Raw genomic sequence first — 18,698 nt, forward strand, 5'->3', positions numbered from 1 at the left:
TTTAAGGCCCAAAGCAGTCCTTACCAAGCACTGTTGTATAAGTCTTAGAAGTTCACAATTAAATACAGATACCTTCCCTCTCTTTTTTTTTGTATATAAAATCAGATTTGGTGTTCCTAAAGAATACAATTTCAATATAACAACCAACCCTGAGCACTGTATTCAATAGTTACTTATTTACCGTTACAACCTTATGAGCAAATTTTGTTTTTATATTTAGTTCTTTTTGGATTGGTGGGATTTCTCTATGAACCCCTTTGATTCACTTGGATTGAACAGGTATACCCTCTATCCAATAACCAGGGGTCAATGGAGTCTGGAGTTTCTGGAAGTAAATCAGGAGGGTAAGTTAGGGGTAGTGAAGAGAATAGAGTAAAATATATGAGGATGATTTTGGTTTAGTTTCAGTGAAGTGGAAATGTGGAGAAGAGTAGAATCGGTAGAAAGAACAAGGTTCAAATGATAGACATTGGAGAGTCAGCAGAAAAGAGTGAAGGTGTTAGTTTTAGGAAAGTAATTTTAAAGAAAGTGAGTGTGATGAGCAAAACAACAAAAAATACTGGAAACCAAACACACAAAACACAAAAAAATACCAAAAACAAAAAAAAAGGGCTGGGGATATAGCCTAGTGGCAAGAGTGCCTGCCTCGGATACACAAGGCCCTAGGTTCGATTCCCCAGCACCACATATACAGAAAACGGCCAGAAGTGGCGCTGTGGCTCAAGTGGCAGAGTGCTAGCCTTGAGCGGGAAGAAGCCAGGGACAGTGCTCAGGCCCTGAGTCCAAGGCCCAGGACTGGTCAAAAACAAAAACAAAAACAAAAACAAAAACAAAAAACCCACAATAAGCCAAACAAATAAAAATGGAAAATAAAAAACAAATGACATCTCATAAATGAAAAATAGAAAAAAAAATTCAAAACTGTTTAAAAAATGGAATCTTCCTTATTTGGGTGGGCTCTGTCCAGTCTCTGGTTTCCTTGCGATACTCTACAGTCTGTTTTCTTGATGCTTGGCTGGTTTGACTTATCAGTTTGCACGGATTGTATCTGTCCTGACCCTCCTCCCCTGTTAATTGAATCCTGGGACTCTGTGGTTTGCAAAGCTTGCATGTAGGACTTGGGTGTCCTCTGCTGATGGGGGACGCTGAACATTCTCAGGTACTGTGGCTCCTCCTGTCTGCTGTGGGCCCTGGCCTTTAACTCCTGGTTCTGAATAGGCTGTGGACACAGCAGGGCAGGGCACCTCTGGCCTGGTTAATGTGGCTGAGAGTCACTTGTTTGGGAGAGGTTCCTCTCTACTGGGCAGGGCGACCTTCTCCTGGGCAGAGCCTGGCTGTCTTATTCAGCTGTTTCCTGCTGGGATTTGGGCATTTTCTGTGATGGGACCATTTATCTGTCTCGGGAACTATTTACTCTCCCATCTGATTGTTCTGTGCCACCGGTAGCTCCTCGCTGTTTTCAGTTTGAATTTAGAAATTCTGGCTGCCCGCGAGTTGGCAGCTGCTGATTTGGCATGGTGGGGTAGGGCAGGGCACCTCTGTCTGAGTTTACCTGGGTCTGTGAGCCACAACCTGGAGGCGAGCCTCCTGCCTGGGCAGGGGTGTTCCTTGGGAAGAGCTGGCTCTCACTATTTGGTCCCTCTTGCCCTTTTCAAAGATGGCCCCTTTGTCTTCACGTTCCCCTGGCCCACTTTAGTTCCTGTCTGGTCTGACCCTATGCCAGTGTCAAAGATGGCGTTTTGCTCCAGCAATGGGGGAAGGGCTAGCTTCCATAAGCTGCTCTGTGGGTGTGAGTGAAAATGTCTTTTGTCGGTACTCATACTTTCTCTGTGATTTTGGCCCATCCGCGCTCAGCCTGCGATCCGCATCTGTCTGCCCCCATCTGGAGGATTTCTTCCTGGTCACCACTGTATGCTTTAGGTGTGTGGAGTGCTGGGTACTGTGCAGGCACCAGTGCCTGCATGGTGGCAGGTTGCTGTCCAGGCCTCAAATCTGTATTTTTGGGCCAGCAGAGTCGATTTTTCATTCCTGGCCAGAATCCCTATACTGCTTTAACTTACTTGGGCTATCTTTCTAGGAGTAAAAGTTTCTCTGGAGTTGTAAATCTGGGATGTCAGAAGGAGCTTAGCTAGGGCTTTGCTGCTCCTCCACCATCTTCCCAGAAGTCTCTCAAACATCTTTTCAAATGGTATTTTCACATGTTTGGGTCATCAACTTTACATTATGTATCTAAAACTAGACAACTACTAAACATGAAAAGGTCTAGAATAAACCTATCAGTGGATCACAATAGCTCAATAGCTATGTACACATGATCATATAAGAAGAGGATAAGCAAAAATAACTCCAAGAGAAGGACACAGGAGGATTCTACTGTTGATACTATTTTTAAAGTTCTGGGTAAATTTCCTCTGGTGTACCCTACATGGTTACTGTAGATGATTTTGGTACACTGGATATTGTATATATGCCTACCTGATCTAGGTAAGGGGAAATAAAATGAGGGTGTAAGATATCACAAGAAATATATTCACTGCCTTATTATGTAACTGTACCCCGTTTGCACAACACCTTGTCAATAAAATTTAATTTATTAAAAATAAATAAATAAAAGGAAATACTTGGGAACTCTATTTTTCAGTTTGTCTTTTAAAAACTATTTTGCATTTCATTTTGTTGAGGATAAGTTGTTATACATATATTATTTTATTAATTTTCCTTATTTTGGAGTTGCAGATTCCCCTACTTTTCTTTTTGATATTTTCCATATTACTTAAATACTGTACTGAAAGACTTCCAGTATATAGTAGTACCTATACTACTATATGCATAGTATTTTTTTCTAATTTGCTAGAAACCAAAGTGAACACAACCTGAAAAATAAAATATTGGTATAACCTGTAAACTAGACATGCACAAAATGCGGTTATATGTGCAATAATATTTAAATTAATAATAAAATGGTGACTATAACAAACATGGATACATTTATACATAAATTACATTCTGTAAATGGTCCCATAACATGTAATTTACTTATATTTTTCAGACCCAATTAGTAATTTCCGTCTCTTCTAGCAAATTATAGAAGTATAGGTTCCAGAAATTCTGATCTATCTCAGCATCACACCCTGATCTGCCTTGTGTTGAAATTACACAAAGCCCCTTGATTTAACAGTAACAATCAAACCCAATCCTACACTTTGATTCATTTGCTAGCAAGTCATCTATCATATCCCCACTTGATTTTTATTATTCCAGAGAATATCCCAGTAAACCTAATATACACCCAAAATACACAAGTTAGTTCTCTTATGAAGGAAACAAATGCATTTAACACTATAACAGAAGATAACTAAAAGAATAAGGAAAGTAATGGAATAATACTATGCACTTATGTCTTGAAAATCTATGCATTAGATTGTTCTTAATCTGACATGTTATAGACTTGCAAGAAAAGAATGAGCATGTGCCTTTTGTGTAATTCATATCTGGGTTTGAATCCACAGGTAGAAAGTCAATAAATTTCCCTTCATGATCCTGGATTCCTAATCTAAAAAAGATGGTTCAGTTGCTCAAAACCTTATTCTTCAGGCTTTGCTGAATTCATGGCATACATGTTTCTGTCATGGCTGAATCTATGCTGTCAACAGAATTAGGTTTGTATAACCATTGTTTTTCATTACCTACTATATAAGTGAGTGCCAGGTCTTTAGTAATGTGAGACAACATTTATTAGAAGATTATAGGGCCTAGTCTTCAATATTAGTACAAGTAAATGAATGACACTATGTAGCTTAAAAGGTTGCCATGAAAAATAAATGAGATCACTTAGAACAAAGATGAATGCATAGTACCTTTGCTGAGTGAACATCCCAAATGTAAATCTTATGCTAAATTTTCGTTCTTCAGCATGTGGAATATAACATGATTTTTAAACATTTCATTTACAGCATAAATAAAGATGAACCAAGAGAACTTTCTTTGTGAATAAACTAAGAGCTAAGGAATGGAAAAAGGGGCAATTGGTAGTTGTTATTATTATTCATACTATTATTAGGATAGCTTGCAGCTTGCCTCTTGCTTGACTTCCAATATAAATGCTAAAGACAAAAATCATTATCGTTAAATGGTAGTTAAAGGCAGATACTTGGATACTTTTTTATTTTAATCACATAGAATTCCATGGCCTTTGATGATAGCACAATACATCTTATTACACTGAGGTAGTAAAATTCTATGTTCTGCCTCAGAGAATTTATAGCTCAGAATATTATGCCACCTACTTCTCACTCTGGTAGATACCATGGTAATAATCTTTAAGGATTCATTTCTTCTTGCAATGTGTTTGGCATCTCTCTCCCTTTAAAATATCGCACACTAAGTGCACATCCTCATTTTCTCAGCCTACTAGCCTGGAGTAGTGAAATGTATTTAGAAAATGTTATCCAAATAAACCCAAAGTAAAGTGGTCTATCATTAGAGGAAGTTGATGTGGAGTTTAAATAGATTTAAACACATGTATTAGAGTTAAGAAAAATGTTATATTGTTTTCATTTAAAACTGCTGAAATAGTCACAATGTAGCGACATATGCTGAAGAGAAAAAGAGACCATGAGAGAGTTAACTCATTAGCACAGCATAAATCACTGCTATGAGTAGGGTGTTTTAGCACAGCATGAATCACTGCTATGAGTAGGGTGTTTTCTGAGACATCTGTGAGCAGCATTTGCTCATGAAGTAAGATTGTAGGATACAAAATTCTAATGAGGAAGTTAATAGAAACTTGTATCCTCTTTAAAATAGGGTCATGTTTTAACCACCCTACAAAAATGAAAGGTAGCTCTACTTTTAGGAAGCTCCATTCATAAGTAAATACACAAATGTTCACATTCTTCCTTAATGATATGATGACTAACCAACAAAGATGTTGACTAATCTTTCTCACACCCTATGATGTGTGTTTTCTTAAGTGTGCACTTAACTAGATGAGACTACACAAGGGTGTTCAGCAGAAATGTCTGCAATACTTCATCAGTGCTATTGTATACACATTTCCATAAAAAGTAAGTTATTGTCTAACTACCAGCTGTTTTACCCTAGATACATAATTCCCTGGGCCACTTTTCTCTTGAAATGATCTGATAAATATATCACTCATCTTTTTCTTTGGCCATACTTGGGTTTAAAACTATTCATGACCTCATATTTACTAGGCAGAAATTTTACTGCTTGAGCCTTTATGTTAGCCATATTTTTAGAAAGAATCTCATTTTGTGCTTTCTCTTTCTGTTGTCAATCAAAGTGCAGGTCTTCTCATTATTTGAGAACAATTTTATGCTGAGTTGCGTGCGTCTAGCCTGTAATTGTCCTATTCCTCTCCACATCAAAGAATGAAAGGGCCAGGTCATCCACTCACTTCCATTGCTGGAGATGAAGTCTTGAAAATGTTTTTGTCCTGTGTTAACCTGAAACTGCAATCCCCCAATCATTGCCTCCATAATTGTTAGGACAATGGGCTTGAGACACCATGCCTGGCTCTGTCATTCTTGATAATCTCTACAAAGCTACAACTGTATCAGGCATTGATTTTAAGAAAAAGAGAATAATATTCATCTAGAAAATCTGACAAGGCAGATGACTTAAAACTTTTCACAAAAGCAAATACCCTGTTTAATGAGAAGTGTTATTGATATTCAAAATTTCAATGAAAATCAACCTATAGAAAAAAATAAAAAATACATTTAAAAAAAGCAGATATATGATGTGGGCCCAAACTTATTCTACATTTTTTTCTCAATTAATACATAAATAATAAATTAAGCAACTAACTTTAATGTGAATTAGACAATGTAATCAATACCTAACCCTCTTGGACTCATGATATTCCATTGGTCAAGAAGGAAAGGAACTGAACTGTCTTGAATTTCAACTCAGGAATACGATAGATGGCAATGAAGAACACATGATCAGTTAAAGCATACTACAATTATGAGGGGCCTGCTTCTAGAGGAAATCTGAACACATATAGGGTAGATTTTGAACAAAAATCAAAGTAATAATCAGAATGGTGACTGAGGGGACTGCTGGTCCACCAAAGGGCCCTGAAGATTACTCTAAACTGAAAATATCTGGACAAAAGGTAGTTACAGAAAGAAATAGTAGCTATACTTGAGCAAAGGCTTCCCCAAAATAGCAATAGTATGGTTCCAACATCAAAGGGAAGATGAGTGTTTGCATACTTTCCTTTGGAGCCTTCCTACTAGTAGGGTACTGTCTATTAATGTCAAAACTAGTATGAAAAAGTCCAATAAGCCCCCTGTGTTTCACCCATTTAAGACCTACAACCATCTTTTTTAAACAGGTGCCAGTCTTCATTGAGTGTTTCTATCTGCTTGTGAAATAAATTTTCTCCCATAAATCTCTCTGTTGTCAATCAAACTGCAAGTTTTTTTTTTTTTTTTGGTTGGGAAAATAAAAAGTTTTCTTCCCAAAAGGTCTTGAACTGGGAAAAAGAGAGAAATAAGATTTTAAGATTAAAATTTTGGAGAAAAAATTAATAATAAAAGTATGTTTGCATTAGGTCACTGAGATGGGCCTTAACTCTATATTAAAGTGACCTTATAAGACAAGGCATTCTAGAGAAAAGTTAAGTACAGATATATTGCATAACTAAAGGAAGAATAATGCCACCTGTAAGCCAAGGATAAAGATGACAGAATAAATAATCATGTTGATACTGTGATCATGAATTTATATTCTGCAGGAGTATGAGAAAATAAGTTTTTGTTTAAACTTACCAAGTCTCTCATATTTTGTTAGGGCAGCCCTAAAAAACTTATACAAATGACCTCTCCAATTTTTAATAAGTAAAAATGATAAAGTACCTGGCCCAAACAAGGCATGAAGTAAATATTGGTTCCTTTGTCACTATGTATTGTAGAAAGACACTGTTTTTTTTTTCTATTTCTTTTTTCATCATTTATTTCATCATTTATTTTCATCATTTATTTCATATGGTATCAATATTTGTCCTTTGAAAATAAAAAAATCTATGTTCTGGATTAAAGTTGGGGGTGAGATATAAAATAACCAAAATATAACTAAATAACTCAACCATCCCTGAAATTCAGAAACACGCAGGGCCATGGTATTGACTGGGTCCTGAAATCTGAAAGCTGGAATTTAAAGTGAATTAAGCAAATCCAGAATGGGGTGGATGGCTTCTGCTTGGAAGAAGTATTTAATTCAACTTATGTTAGCTGCAGCATTGAAATGCTGCTCCATTCTGAATCATTTTTCTAATGCAAACTAAGGAGATTTAACCAACATTAAGAAATAATCTGTCTTTGCAAAGGGAAGCATGACAGTGACAAGCAACAATAGAAGATGTTATGACAGAGAGGTTTTATCCTGAAATACAATTTTAATGTCATGAAAATAATCAATGCACTCCATAATAACATAGGATAATGATAATGATATGAATAGAATAGCAGAGCAGCAACTTTAAAAAATGTCTAGAGGCCAAAAAATGCACAGCCTTGCTGAATGAACATCTAAGAGGCAAGGGCAATCTCTAAAGTTCAAAGGCATTCGATCTAATTTTCTTTTCTCTCTTACATTAAGGCCAAAATGAGTATCAGCCATGTTTATTATTATTAACTATCACCTTCATTTATTAAGTACTTAAACCTGCTTTCATGCAATGCTTCCAAATACGAGAGTATGTATTTTGTAATCCTTGCATAAAGGTTATGCAGGCAGTCTCCTAAAAGGCTTATAAATTGTATAAACTTTGGTCATTTGTCTATCAATTGTTAGAACTTGAAACAGCAATACTCAAAAGAAGTTGGAAATGAACATTACAAGGAGGGAGGGGAAAGGGAATACAGGAGAAAAATGAAGGAGAGGGTAACAATGTTTGATAAGAAATTTATTACCTTACGTATTTAAATGTAACTCTTCTGTACATCACCTTGAAAATAAAATTAAATTTGAAAAAAGAAAAGAACTTGCTACCTTAACCACAAAATTAAGAACTTTGCAGTATTAAGTCATGCTAGTGAGTTCTACACTATAGAAAATCATGTAAATGAAATTTTGAAGGGAAGGTTCTGTTTCAATTATGAAAGACCAGCAGCCAGAAGAATGAAAAAAAAAACATGAGAAAATATTGAAATATATTGCCTATAAAACTATTACTGCTTTGGGGTTATATATCTGCACTTTCGTTTATTGACCTTCAAGTTTGTTTCACTTTCCCATTGACGTTTTAATTAAATAAGAATTATTAAAAATATTTCTAAGCATTTAATATATCTAAAATATTTAAGTACTTAAAATTTAGAAGTGAATTTTAAAAATCAAATATTTACCAAGTATTTCAGCTTTTACCTTGTTAACAATTACTAGCAAAAGATGAAATACATGAAACTAGGTTATTTTCATTCAGGTCTTATAATATAGATAAGAATGTAAAATTGATTAAAAACAGATGTCTTCAACTTTGGAGATGGGCTTTGCTCAAGCCCTTAGAAGTGATTGTGTGAGGTTAAATAAAAGGTACCCAAACAGAGATTGATAAAATAATATATTCAAGTATTCCAAAAAGCTGAGGAGCTTCTAGATCAAAATAAGCTCTTACACATACTATGGATAACTACAAGAAAGAACTACAAGGTCTCGAAAAACAAAATAATGATAGTGGTTGAAAAGTAGTTAATATGTACACATATGTGGATATGTTTATATGCATACATGATGCTATACCACACAAATATGTAGAATATTGTGTGCATAAAACCTTGAATATTTGAGAAGATAAAAACTGTTCAATCAGTAGTGATATCTACTGGAGATATTCAGTGTAACTAAGATGGTCAGATTCACCGTGTTCAGGAAGGAAGAATGTGGGAAGAAGTACACAGTCAAAAGTGTGCACAGAAAAAATGGAGAGGAAATAGTCCTGACACAAACATTCCTCATGGTTAAAGCAAGGCTGCCTTGCTCAGATCCCATGGACCACATTTCTCATCTGAGAAAGAAATACATTTGTGTCACTCATGCCACCAAACCTATTGTTTCCTCAATGATTTGTTCCCTTTCTTTATAAGAAGATATTGAGAGATTATCTAAGGACTAATCACTGAAAATTAAATATCCTATATATTAACCCCTTTACATTAATTGAATAACATAATTATTATATTATAAATAAGTATAATATGAATTAATTAGAATATAAAATGATACAGTTGAGTCAACACAGGGATGACTTAAATATTTAAATGTTTTAAAGTCTTATTCTTTCTCCTATCACTACTTTTCTTCTACCACTACTCTTTCTTCTACCATTCATGTTAATTTGCTCCTCAATTATTTTATAAACAAAAACAGAATTGTGGCATGATCTCCAGTGCTTGTCACTGTACTAAAGATGTAGGCTTTGGTTATTGTGCATTTCCAAATACCAGAAAACCTACTGTGATTTTTAAATTTTTTCATATTAGATATCAAATAGTACCTATAAAGCTAATACTTTCATTTTGGCACCAAGTTAATACTTACATTTTGGCCCATTTATCAAGTTCTTCTTCCAGATATGTCTTAACCAGTTTTGGTTGAAGGCCAAGAGAATTTCCCACGAAATAGATGGCATTTTCATCCTTATTCACTAAAGATAAGTCAACTAAAACAAAACATAAAAAAAGGCTTATTAAATTAATCAACACTCTTGCATCTGGCATTGTTAATTCAGTACAATTAATATAATTAACTCTTTCAGTAGCTACATAAGGGAGTTATCACTCAATAAATCACTTCATGAATACAATGTATCTTGATCAATATTAAAATACCAGAATGACAATACTTGCCCGTGAGGTTTCTGGTTGGCATGAGCATGCTATTGAATACTGAACAAAAATATTACATTTTGACAGGTTACTTATACGTAGTTTTCCTTAGTCGGATATTTTCAGGGGGTTTCTTTAAATGTGATGGGACTACTTTATATAGTGGAGAGAATTTAAGTGCACCACAGCATTCAAACTGTAGCATAACCATTGTTTTCTCCAAGCTTATAATCATAATTGTGATCAGAAATTAAGAGTGGAAGAATTTCAAATCCTCCCAATTTGTCCAGAAAGGAACCTGGTGTAAAGTTGAAGCCAATGAAAGTGTTGCTGCCAAAGAGATTAATACCATTATGGGGAAGTCAAATACTGGGGCAAAGTAAAGAATGCCTTTCAGACACTGCAAGAATCAGCCAGATGCTATGCTCAGATCACATCGTGAAGGAGTAAACATGTATTACTTAAATTCCTTTCAAAGTACTTCCTTTGAAGAGAGAGTGCCATCAGAGTTGTATGTGGACATAGGGTCTCCAGGAGAAGTTTTTCCCAGGAATCAGCTCTATACACTTAGAGATCACTGAAGCTTGGTACAAGAGGACTTGCTAAGACTTGACATTATTCATGATAATCTGGTTTTGTAGGCTTGCAAGATCGTGGACACTTATGGAAACTTTTTGAATTCTCCTGAGTAACATTCTAATTAATAAGTGTCCATCAGACTAGATCTTAATTATTTACTTACCTACTCCTTCAGTTTTATGATGTATTGGTAAATTACAGTAATTTACTTTAAAGATAATTTAGCTTTATTTTTAATTTTAGAGTCAAACAACACTTCATTTCCTAACATAGGACAGATGGAATGGACTGAAGCAGGAAATTGGCTCCTTCAGTCAAAGCAATGAAATAAAACAAAACTAAATATAATAAAAGAAAGCATCAACTACATTGATTTTGTAGGTACAGAAAGACTGAAAAAACAACAACAGACAAACAGAATAAGTAGGTGACTGGTCATTTCAAAGTAACTTTCCTTGTAAGTAGAAATAAAGTAAAGTAGGAAACTGTAGATTTGTTAACAATAGATTGCTTATTACTTCAGGTTACCTTTGTTTCATAAGGATTAAAGTGTTAAGAGGTGTAAAGATTAAAGGCAGATGATTCTTCATTATAGGTTGATTGAAATTGTCTTGTTGGAGAAATGCAGCTGTTATCTCTCATTTTGCCTGTTTTCTTGTAATTTCAGATATTTTACTTTAGTGATTGCAAACTTTACAATAGGTGTGTATCTTGAATTTTAGTTTGGTCTGACGGAATCCAGGATGGCACTTGATCCAAAGAAAGAGCTTCCTATCATTTTTATTTTAAAATCTCAAGTTTAACCAGAGAATCTCTTCCAAACACTTCAGAGAAAGACAAATACTGCAAATTGTCTTCCAGATGTAGGAATACTTTTAAAAGTTAATCTGTGTATATCATAGTAATAATTAGAGGCTAAGAAGGTAAAGGGAAGGGTTTTGGAAGGCATTTGGTTAAGAAACAGACAGGTGTAAGGAATGCATGTATTCTGATATCCTACAGCACAAAGAAATATCTATCACTCACTGTAATCTATTATGTATTTTGTGAGCAAGTAAAGAAAGCAGCTTAAAGGCTGTGAGTGCTAAGTGTTGATGATGGAGATTTGATCACCACCTGGTATGTGCATACGTTGAAATACACTGTACTTATGTACATTGTACTAATGTACAATTACTTATTTATTTTTGTGCCCATTCTGGGGCTTGAACTCATGGCCTGAGCACTGTCTCTGATCTTTTGTGCTCAAGGCTAGTGATCTACCACATGAGCCACAGTTCAACTTCTGCCTCTTTTAGTAGCTAATTGGAAATAAGAGTCTCATGGACTTTCTTTCTCCAGGTTGTCCTCAAACCATTATCCTCAGATTTCAGCCTTCTGAATAGCTAGGATTACAGGCATAAGCCACTGATGCATTTACAATTAAGCATACTACTACTGCTGCTACTACTGCTGCTGCTGATGCTACTGATAATAATAACAGTGATTATATAAATTTAAAATACATAAATGATTACTTAAACATCACTTTGGACTTAATCAGGTGTGACACCCCCAAAAAGGAAACAACATGAAAAATAAAATGGTGAAGCTGGAACAGATCTGTATTTATTGTAATTTGTTTTGTTCTTACACCCATTGCTTCCAGATTCTCCTGTGAAGTAGAAAAAGATAAAGACTTTTAATCTGGCTTTGGGGGTGTGTGTGTGTGTGTGTGTGTGTGTGTGTGTGTGTGTGTGTGTGTGTGTGTGTGTGTGTGTTTAATAGCTCCTTCCCTCTGGAGGTAAGTTTGGTTTTATTTGTTTGTTTCTTATTTAGAAATTCCACCCAACAAGAGATCTCAGGTCCCTGAAGAAGTTACTACAAATTCCATCTGACATCCTATGGTACCATCTGCAGCCACCACTTGCCATTTCACAGTGCATTTCCAGACATTCTGGTGAAATTACCTCATATTCCAAGGGAGTAGCTTGGTGTGGTCCTTCTGAGTTGCTTAAGTTTTGCTATTTTTGGGGGGTTCTCTTAACATTGAGGAATTGCACCTTAATTACATCATTGAAACACTAATAAAATTGTTTCCAGGTTTTAAGTTATAATAATTTTAAAGCCCTTGAATAAAGTCTTATATTTTTGTTTCTGTATAGATTGCTTTCTACAATGGTTTCCAAAAGGACTTTATATATGATTAGAAAACATTTCATTAGTATCATTAAATTTGGTGAAACATGTTCCTATTGGAAAAATGTACCAATGCTAGGGATTTTATGCTTAAAAGAGACAAAGTACAATTTATTTTAAAATCATATATACAGATATATGATAATATGTATAATATACTTTGTACTATTTAACTTATAATCATCTCCAAAAATAATACCTTAAAAGTACTATAAATATAAGTAGATCTTTATATATTTACTTTGGGTTTACCAACTAGCCTATCCAATTGGAAGCATGGAATAAATCTAACAAAATTAGATTTAAAGATTCTAACTTAATTGGTCTAGTATAAAGACTGAGAATCAACATTTTAAAGTCCCCTTATAATTCTTAAATGGCTTCATTTTAGCAGGTCTTACTTATTTTACACCACAGTTCAAAACAAGATAAAAAATGAGAATTACTGTTTAATGAAAGTGTTCAAGGTCATAGAAAGTGACTTACCTTTAACTTAATAAAACTTGTAGCTATTATAATTTAAGATTTAATTAAGTCTATCTTAAATATTTTAAAATTCAGTAAGAAAAAACACGTGAAATTATTTTTGAACAAAGTTTGCCAACTCCTTTCACATGATGAAACACCTAAAATTATACTGTTCAGCATATTATAATAAACCACACAAACTATTTTAGGATAGAGGTGAAAGGTTCAACCCAGTTTGTTGCTTCAGAAGCTGAAAGAATAAAAGTCTCTATACATATCTAACTCTGAAACACAAGCCCATGCACACAACCTGTCTATTTAATGAGTGTATACTGAAAATCAAATTAAGCTTAGAGAAGAAATAGAAAGTGGCTCTTTATTTTTTACCTTCTTGCAAATGAAAGAATAGATTTAGAAATGAATATTTGATTTGCCAGAAAGGTTAAGCTTATACATTTTTAAGTAAGTGTTTGTTTATTTTTTTCCTATGTAAAGAATTTTCTCTAAACTTAAATTTTGAGCATGGATTTATATTGATGACTAAATTGTTTGGCCAGTGTGAACCAGTGGATAAGTATGTTGTAGAGATTGTATAAAAATGACCTTCCGATGTAACTGTTACATTCACTCATTTTCAGCATATAATATATATGCAATAAGAATAGTATTCAAGTATGTTTTTGCAACAAAAAGGCAATCATTATTTTTTTTAATTTCTTAAGAAATAAATGTTCTTTTTAAAGTACTAGTTTTGATATCTTTTCCCATTCCTGTCTTTTCTTGTATCACAAAATGATACCAAAAAGCAAAGTAGAGTTAATAGTTTTCATAATTTAAAAGGACCATTTCAGAGTTCCAAAGCTTCTTGGGTGACCAAAAGTTCTCTGTTGTTACTACTAGGATTTTTCATTTGTTGCTATTTAGAGATATTCCTGGAATAAATGAACGCAAAGAAACTGTCTCTGCAGAACAGTTTAGAAGTAAATTGTTTCTTTGTTTTAACATCTTTCTGCCAATATGTATATGACAAAATTGAGTCCCTGAAGGTGCTCATGATAGTTAGGTGCTACTAGAATGCTGTCACGTTTAGAAATCCTAAGTTAAAGATGTCAATATTTAAGTGTAATGGGGAACTACTTTTGGTCCCAGCAAAAGAGAATGATGATTGACAGTGGGAATGGAGAGTGGCCCAGTCATTGAACTGGGTAGCTCTATTATCTTCCTGGCTCCATATTGTTTGTTTTTCTTCCTCTTGTGCTCTCATGGGTCTTTTTCCCTTATAGTTACCTCAAAGACCACGAAAAGAGATTTGATTGATGAATGGAGAAGAGATTTGACTGATGAACCTCTTAGACAAAGGATCAAAAAGTTTCCCTAAGCGTCAGAGACCTTATTGGTACCTTGTGTATCCAAGCCTAAATTAATGGAATAAGATAAGGATCTGCTTGCCTTGGTTATTCACAAAATAACCTGGACTATGGCCATGGAACTGCCTAGTCCTTTCCCTTATTTGAAAATAGGTTTTAGATCATTATAACCTGTCCTATCAGTTGTCACCATGCTGTTGGCAAAGTTTCTTTTTATTGCCATCACTGCTCATCTCTTCAATTGGTTTTCTAGGATTGGTGGCTGAGCCTAATCAATTAGGAGTCCCCTGGACCCAGAAACTTTTCTCTAATTCTATTATTGATTGCTCATGTAAAAAAATGTTTTTCCTTCATACTTTGATTTTTCTTAAATCAGCAGATTCTTCCTTAACTAGTATGGAGGGAGAAAGGAAAGGGAAAATAAATGTGAAAGGAAAAATATGTTTTGCAATGATATATCATGTTTATGCAGGTTCATGAACATGAAATTGTTACTGAGTACTATGTAATTAGCAATAGAATGCACAGATGCGAGCTGTGTTCATCACACTTGTGGTCTGATTATTTGGAGCCCTGGTATTACTGGCCCAAAAATGTGAATTTGTAGTGTAAGAAGTATCTAATTGTAAAATTGTTCTAATCTTAATAACTGTGGATTAGTCTGATTGGCTTGTTTTTATTAAGTTTGATAATATTGAATTGCATTTCAGCATTTTCAAATAGTGATGAATTACAGACTGTATTGTTATCAGATTAGGTTAAACTTTTATCTGTATGGAAATAATCCTCAGAAGCAACCCAATGATGAAAGGATTTCTTAAATTTAATTGTATAACATGTGGAGCACTGTATATCAAAATTCCTTGGTAATAGTTCTATTTCTGATTATCAGAAGGAAAAGATTAGCTTGCTAACATATTCTACATTAAAATATTTTTAAATAAAAGTTTTTTTTTGTAGTATACTTAAGACTTTCCTTATACTATGGAAAGCTCTTCCTTCTACTTCAACTGAAGTCCAATACAACTTGACATGGTGAAAAACACTTCAATCAGACCCATAGAATGTAACTGAAATGCACTTAATGGCTACCTAAGGATTCTACTCTAAGTAGAAACAGACACAAGAAATCTTCCACTTTAAGGGTGATTAACAATATTTTTCAACTTTATAGTTTTTATTTTGCAACTTTACTCATAGGATTTGGATTTTACATGAGGCAAAGCTTCATTTGGCCTCATTGAGTCATTGAAGATCAAACTTTCGGTTTTGAATTTTGATCTTTTGTAGGGTGGTAGAAAAAATCTATAAACAGAGAGCCATAATTCTAAGAAAACCACATAACCTAGAAGGTAAATAGCCACTATTCTACTGCCTACTGTATTGTTATTCTGTATTAGTATTACTTACTGTATTGTTATTCATTAGGCCAGGTGTAACAAATGTATTTTCTACTTATGATATTTTCAACTTAAAATTTGTTTACTGGAGTAAAACCCCATCATCAAATCAAAGAGCATCTGTGGGAGAGAAAACAGAACTAGAAATATAGCCAGATTGGCAATGATTTTTCAGGATTTCTTTCTGGTTTGGGGTGATTTGAAGGAAGTCTGAATTCAAGTACAGCCATAACCCCCAAACCATCCACTTTGTGTGGACTGCAGGAGCTCTGAGAGGATTTTACTATCCCTATTTCTAGGTTTTTTTCTTTTTTTAAATAAGCCTCTATGGCTTGCAAGGAAAAAATGGAAGAAATTGTGTGAGGTTTATTTCTAATTCTGTTTTCTCTGTCCTCTTTCAGGCTTTTCATTACTGCAATCCTTTGGCTAGTGTGGTGTCATAAAACCAGCAGCAGCACAAGCATCAAATCTCAGGGGAGAAGAAGACCATCTGATGACGATGGTGATTTTTGTTCTCTTTCTACAACTGAAACTCTGTTTTCCAGCCAAGAGGAAAATGAGGTGGTCCTGGGTGTAGGACATGGTCACAATTATCACAGAATTGAAGAGTCCCAAGGAAATAACCAGGAGGCTCCATTAATGAGCTACTGAGTATGCCTATACTGTGAACAAAATTATCTAACCGTAAATAGAATGACCAAAAGAAAAAAAAATTTTGAGAACAGAATTTATATCTGAAATGGTGGCTGATTGTTACATACAGAAGATAGATCCAAACAACACAGTGGAATGGGAAAATGAAAACAGTTAGAAGGAACTTTTCCCAGGTAGTGGCAGTGTTCCATTTTTTTTTTTTTAAATCTAAGATCCTGTTTGACAGATTTACTCATTGTTAAATCCATAGAATTCTATGTTCTGTAGCTTTTACTATATGAGGGATACAAATTATGGAAACAAGTGATATGTCATTGTTGTAATTATTTTCAACATGCCATTTGAAACCGTACCCTTTTATTCTCTCTTGTATTCCCTTCCCATGGTTATACCCTGCTATCACTGTATCTAATTTTAGTACCCTGAATACTGAATATACGGGCATTGGAACTAGGGATGGAAAAGAGAATACTAAAATCAAGAGACAAAGGATAAAAAGACAACCACTGCAAAAGCAATACTTACAAAACCATTTGGTGTAAACCAACTATACAACTCATAGGGGAGGGAAGAAGGTGGGGGAGGGGGTGTGAGAATGGGGATGTAACAAGTTGGATAAGAAAGGTACTTGCCTTACATATGAAACTGTAACCCCTCTGTACTTCACTTTGACAATAAAGAGAAAAAAAATGAAAAAAGATACATATTTTTATTATCATTTGAATATAATCAGCAAAAGCTTTTATAGTGCTGAATGCCTTAATCATCATGCATCTAGCAATATTGTTTTACTAAAACTAATTATAGCTGAATAATATTAATTTTCTAGTATTGTTCTGAGGGTATGCTTCTTATTTATTTACAAAGGATGCAAGAGATGATTTGAAAAATCCCATTGGTCTTTGAGTATATTTCCAGAAAGAAAATCGGTGGTGAGGGGAGATGATAACTTTTGTAGTACATTTCACTTGTTTTCTATATAGTCATGCCTAATTCTGAGATCATTAGGGTTCTCTGTGATCTGGCATGATGATGGAAAGGCATTTGTTAAAATGAGGCATCCTTAGTATTTGCAAAGAAATTTTCCATACTTTTAAAAATTGTTATGTCTGTGTTTTTGTGGTACTAACATTTGAACACATATCCTTGTGCTCTAGGCAAGTGTGACTAATGAGTTAATTTTCAGCCCATGAATTCACCACCTATTTTTCCAATTTTTAAAAATTAGGGCTGGGGATATAGCCTAGTGGCAAGAGTGCCTGCCTCAGATATAAGAGGCCCTAGGTTCGATTCCCCAGCACCACATATACAGAAAACGGCCAGAAGCGGCGCTGTGGCTCAAGTGGCAGAGTGCTAGCCTTGAGCAGGAAGAAGCCAGGGACAGTGCTCAGGCCCTGAGTCCAAGGCCCAGGACTGGCCAAAAAAAAAAAAAAAAAAAAATTATCTTTAGGTAGTTGCACAAAGGAGTTGCAAATTAACAAAACAGTTTATGAATAAAATGCATCTTGATTAGTGTCACCCCTTTCAACATTTTCATCCCATCCCTCCCCACCAATCTTTTCCCTGACTCATCTTAATTTTGTAGAATATACATTAAATCATTGACTGTATTCTTCCCCTTATCTCTTCATTTACCTGTCTATTTCCCCTTGTCCCCACCTAGCCCCTTTCAAGCACCTGCTACCTATTATTTTATTTTACTAAATTTTGATTTTGGCTTTTGAAGGAATTACACTATTTGAGCTCTCCCATGAATCTACCATATTTCAGTTAATACATTTGTATACACATGCATAGCATCCAATGTATTTTTTAGAGTTTGTAAGCTAAATCTAGCTTCCACATATAAGTAAAAAAAAACATGGATCATTTATTTGTCTCTCCTGGGACTGACTTACTTCACTTAGTACACTTAGCATAATTTTTCCAAGTCTTTCTATTCCTTTTCAAATTGTACAATATCATTTTGTAATGGAAAGGTAAAATTTCAGTGATCCATTTGTCCACTGAGAGGCATCTGGGCTGATTCCATACCTTGGCTATGGTGAATAGTGCTGTAATAAAAATGGCTGCTCTTGTGGCTTTACTCTGTCCTCATTTATAATCTTTTAGGTAAATGCTAAGGAATGGACATGTCATCTTTTTAAACAAATAACATATTCTTAGGAAAATTCACCACAGATGTAAGACAGATG

At 34.6% G+C, this 18,698-nt stretch overlaps 1 protein-coding gene across 1 annotated transcript in view; it reads right to left on the reverse strand.

Annotated features, from left to right (window-relative positions):
• Kynu (kynureninase) overlaps positions 1-18,698 on the reverse strand; it is a 111,295-nt gene that overhangs the window by 80,824 nt on the left and 11,773 nt on the right. Inside the window, exon 3 of the mRNA XM_048345539.1 lies at positions 9,571-9,691. Coding sequence (XP_048201496.1) covers positions 9,571-9,691 — 121 coding nt within the window. The remainder of the gene's footprint in view (positions 1-9,570; positions 9,692-18,698) is intronic.

The sequence above is a fragment of the Perognathus longimembris genome, chromosome 4 (assembly GCF_023159225.1).
Source record: "Perognathus longimembris pacificus isolate PPM17 chromosome 4, ASM2315922v1, whole genome shotgun sequence".
Taxonomy (NCBI): Eukaryota; Metazoa; Chordata; class Mammalia; order Rodentia; family Heteromyidae; genus Perognathus; species Perognathus longimembris.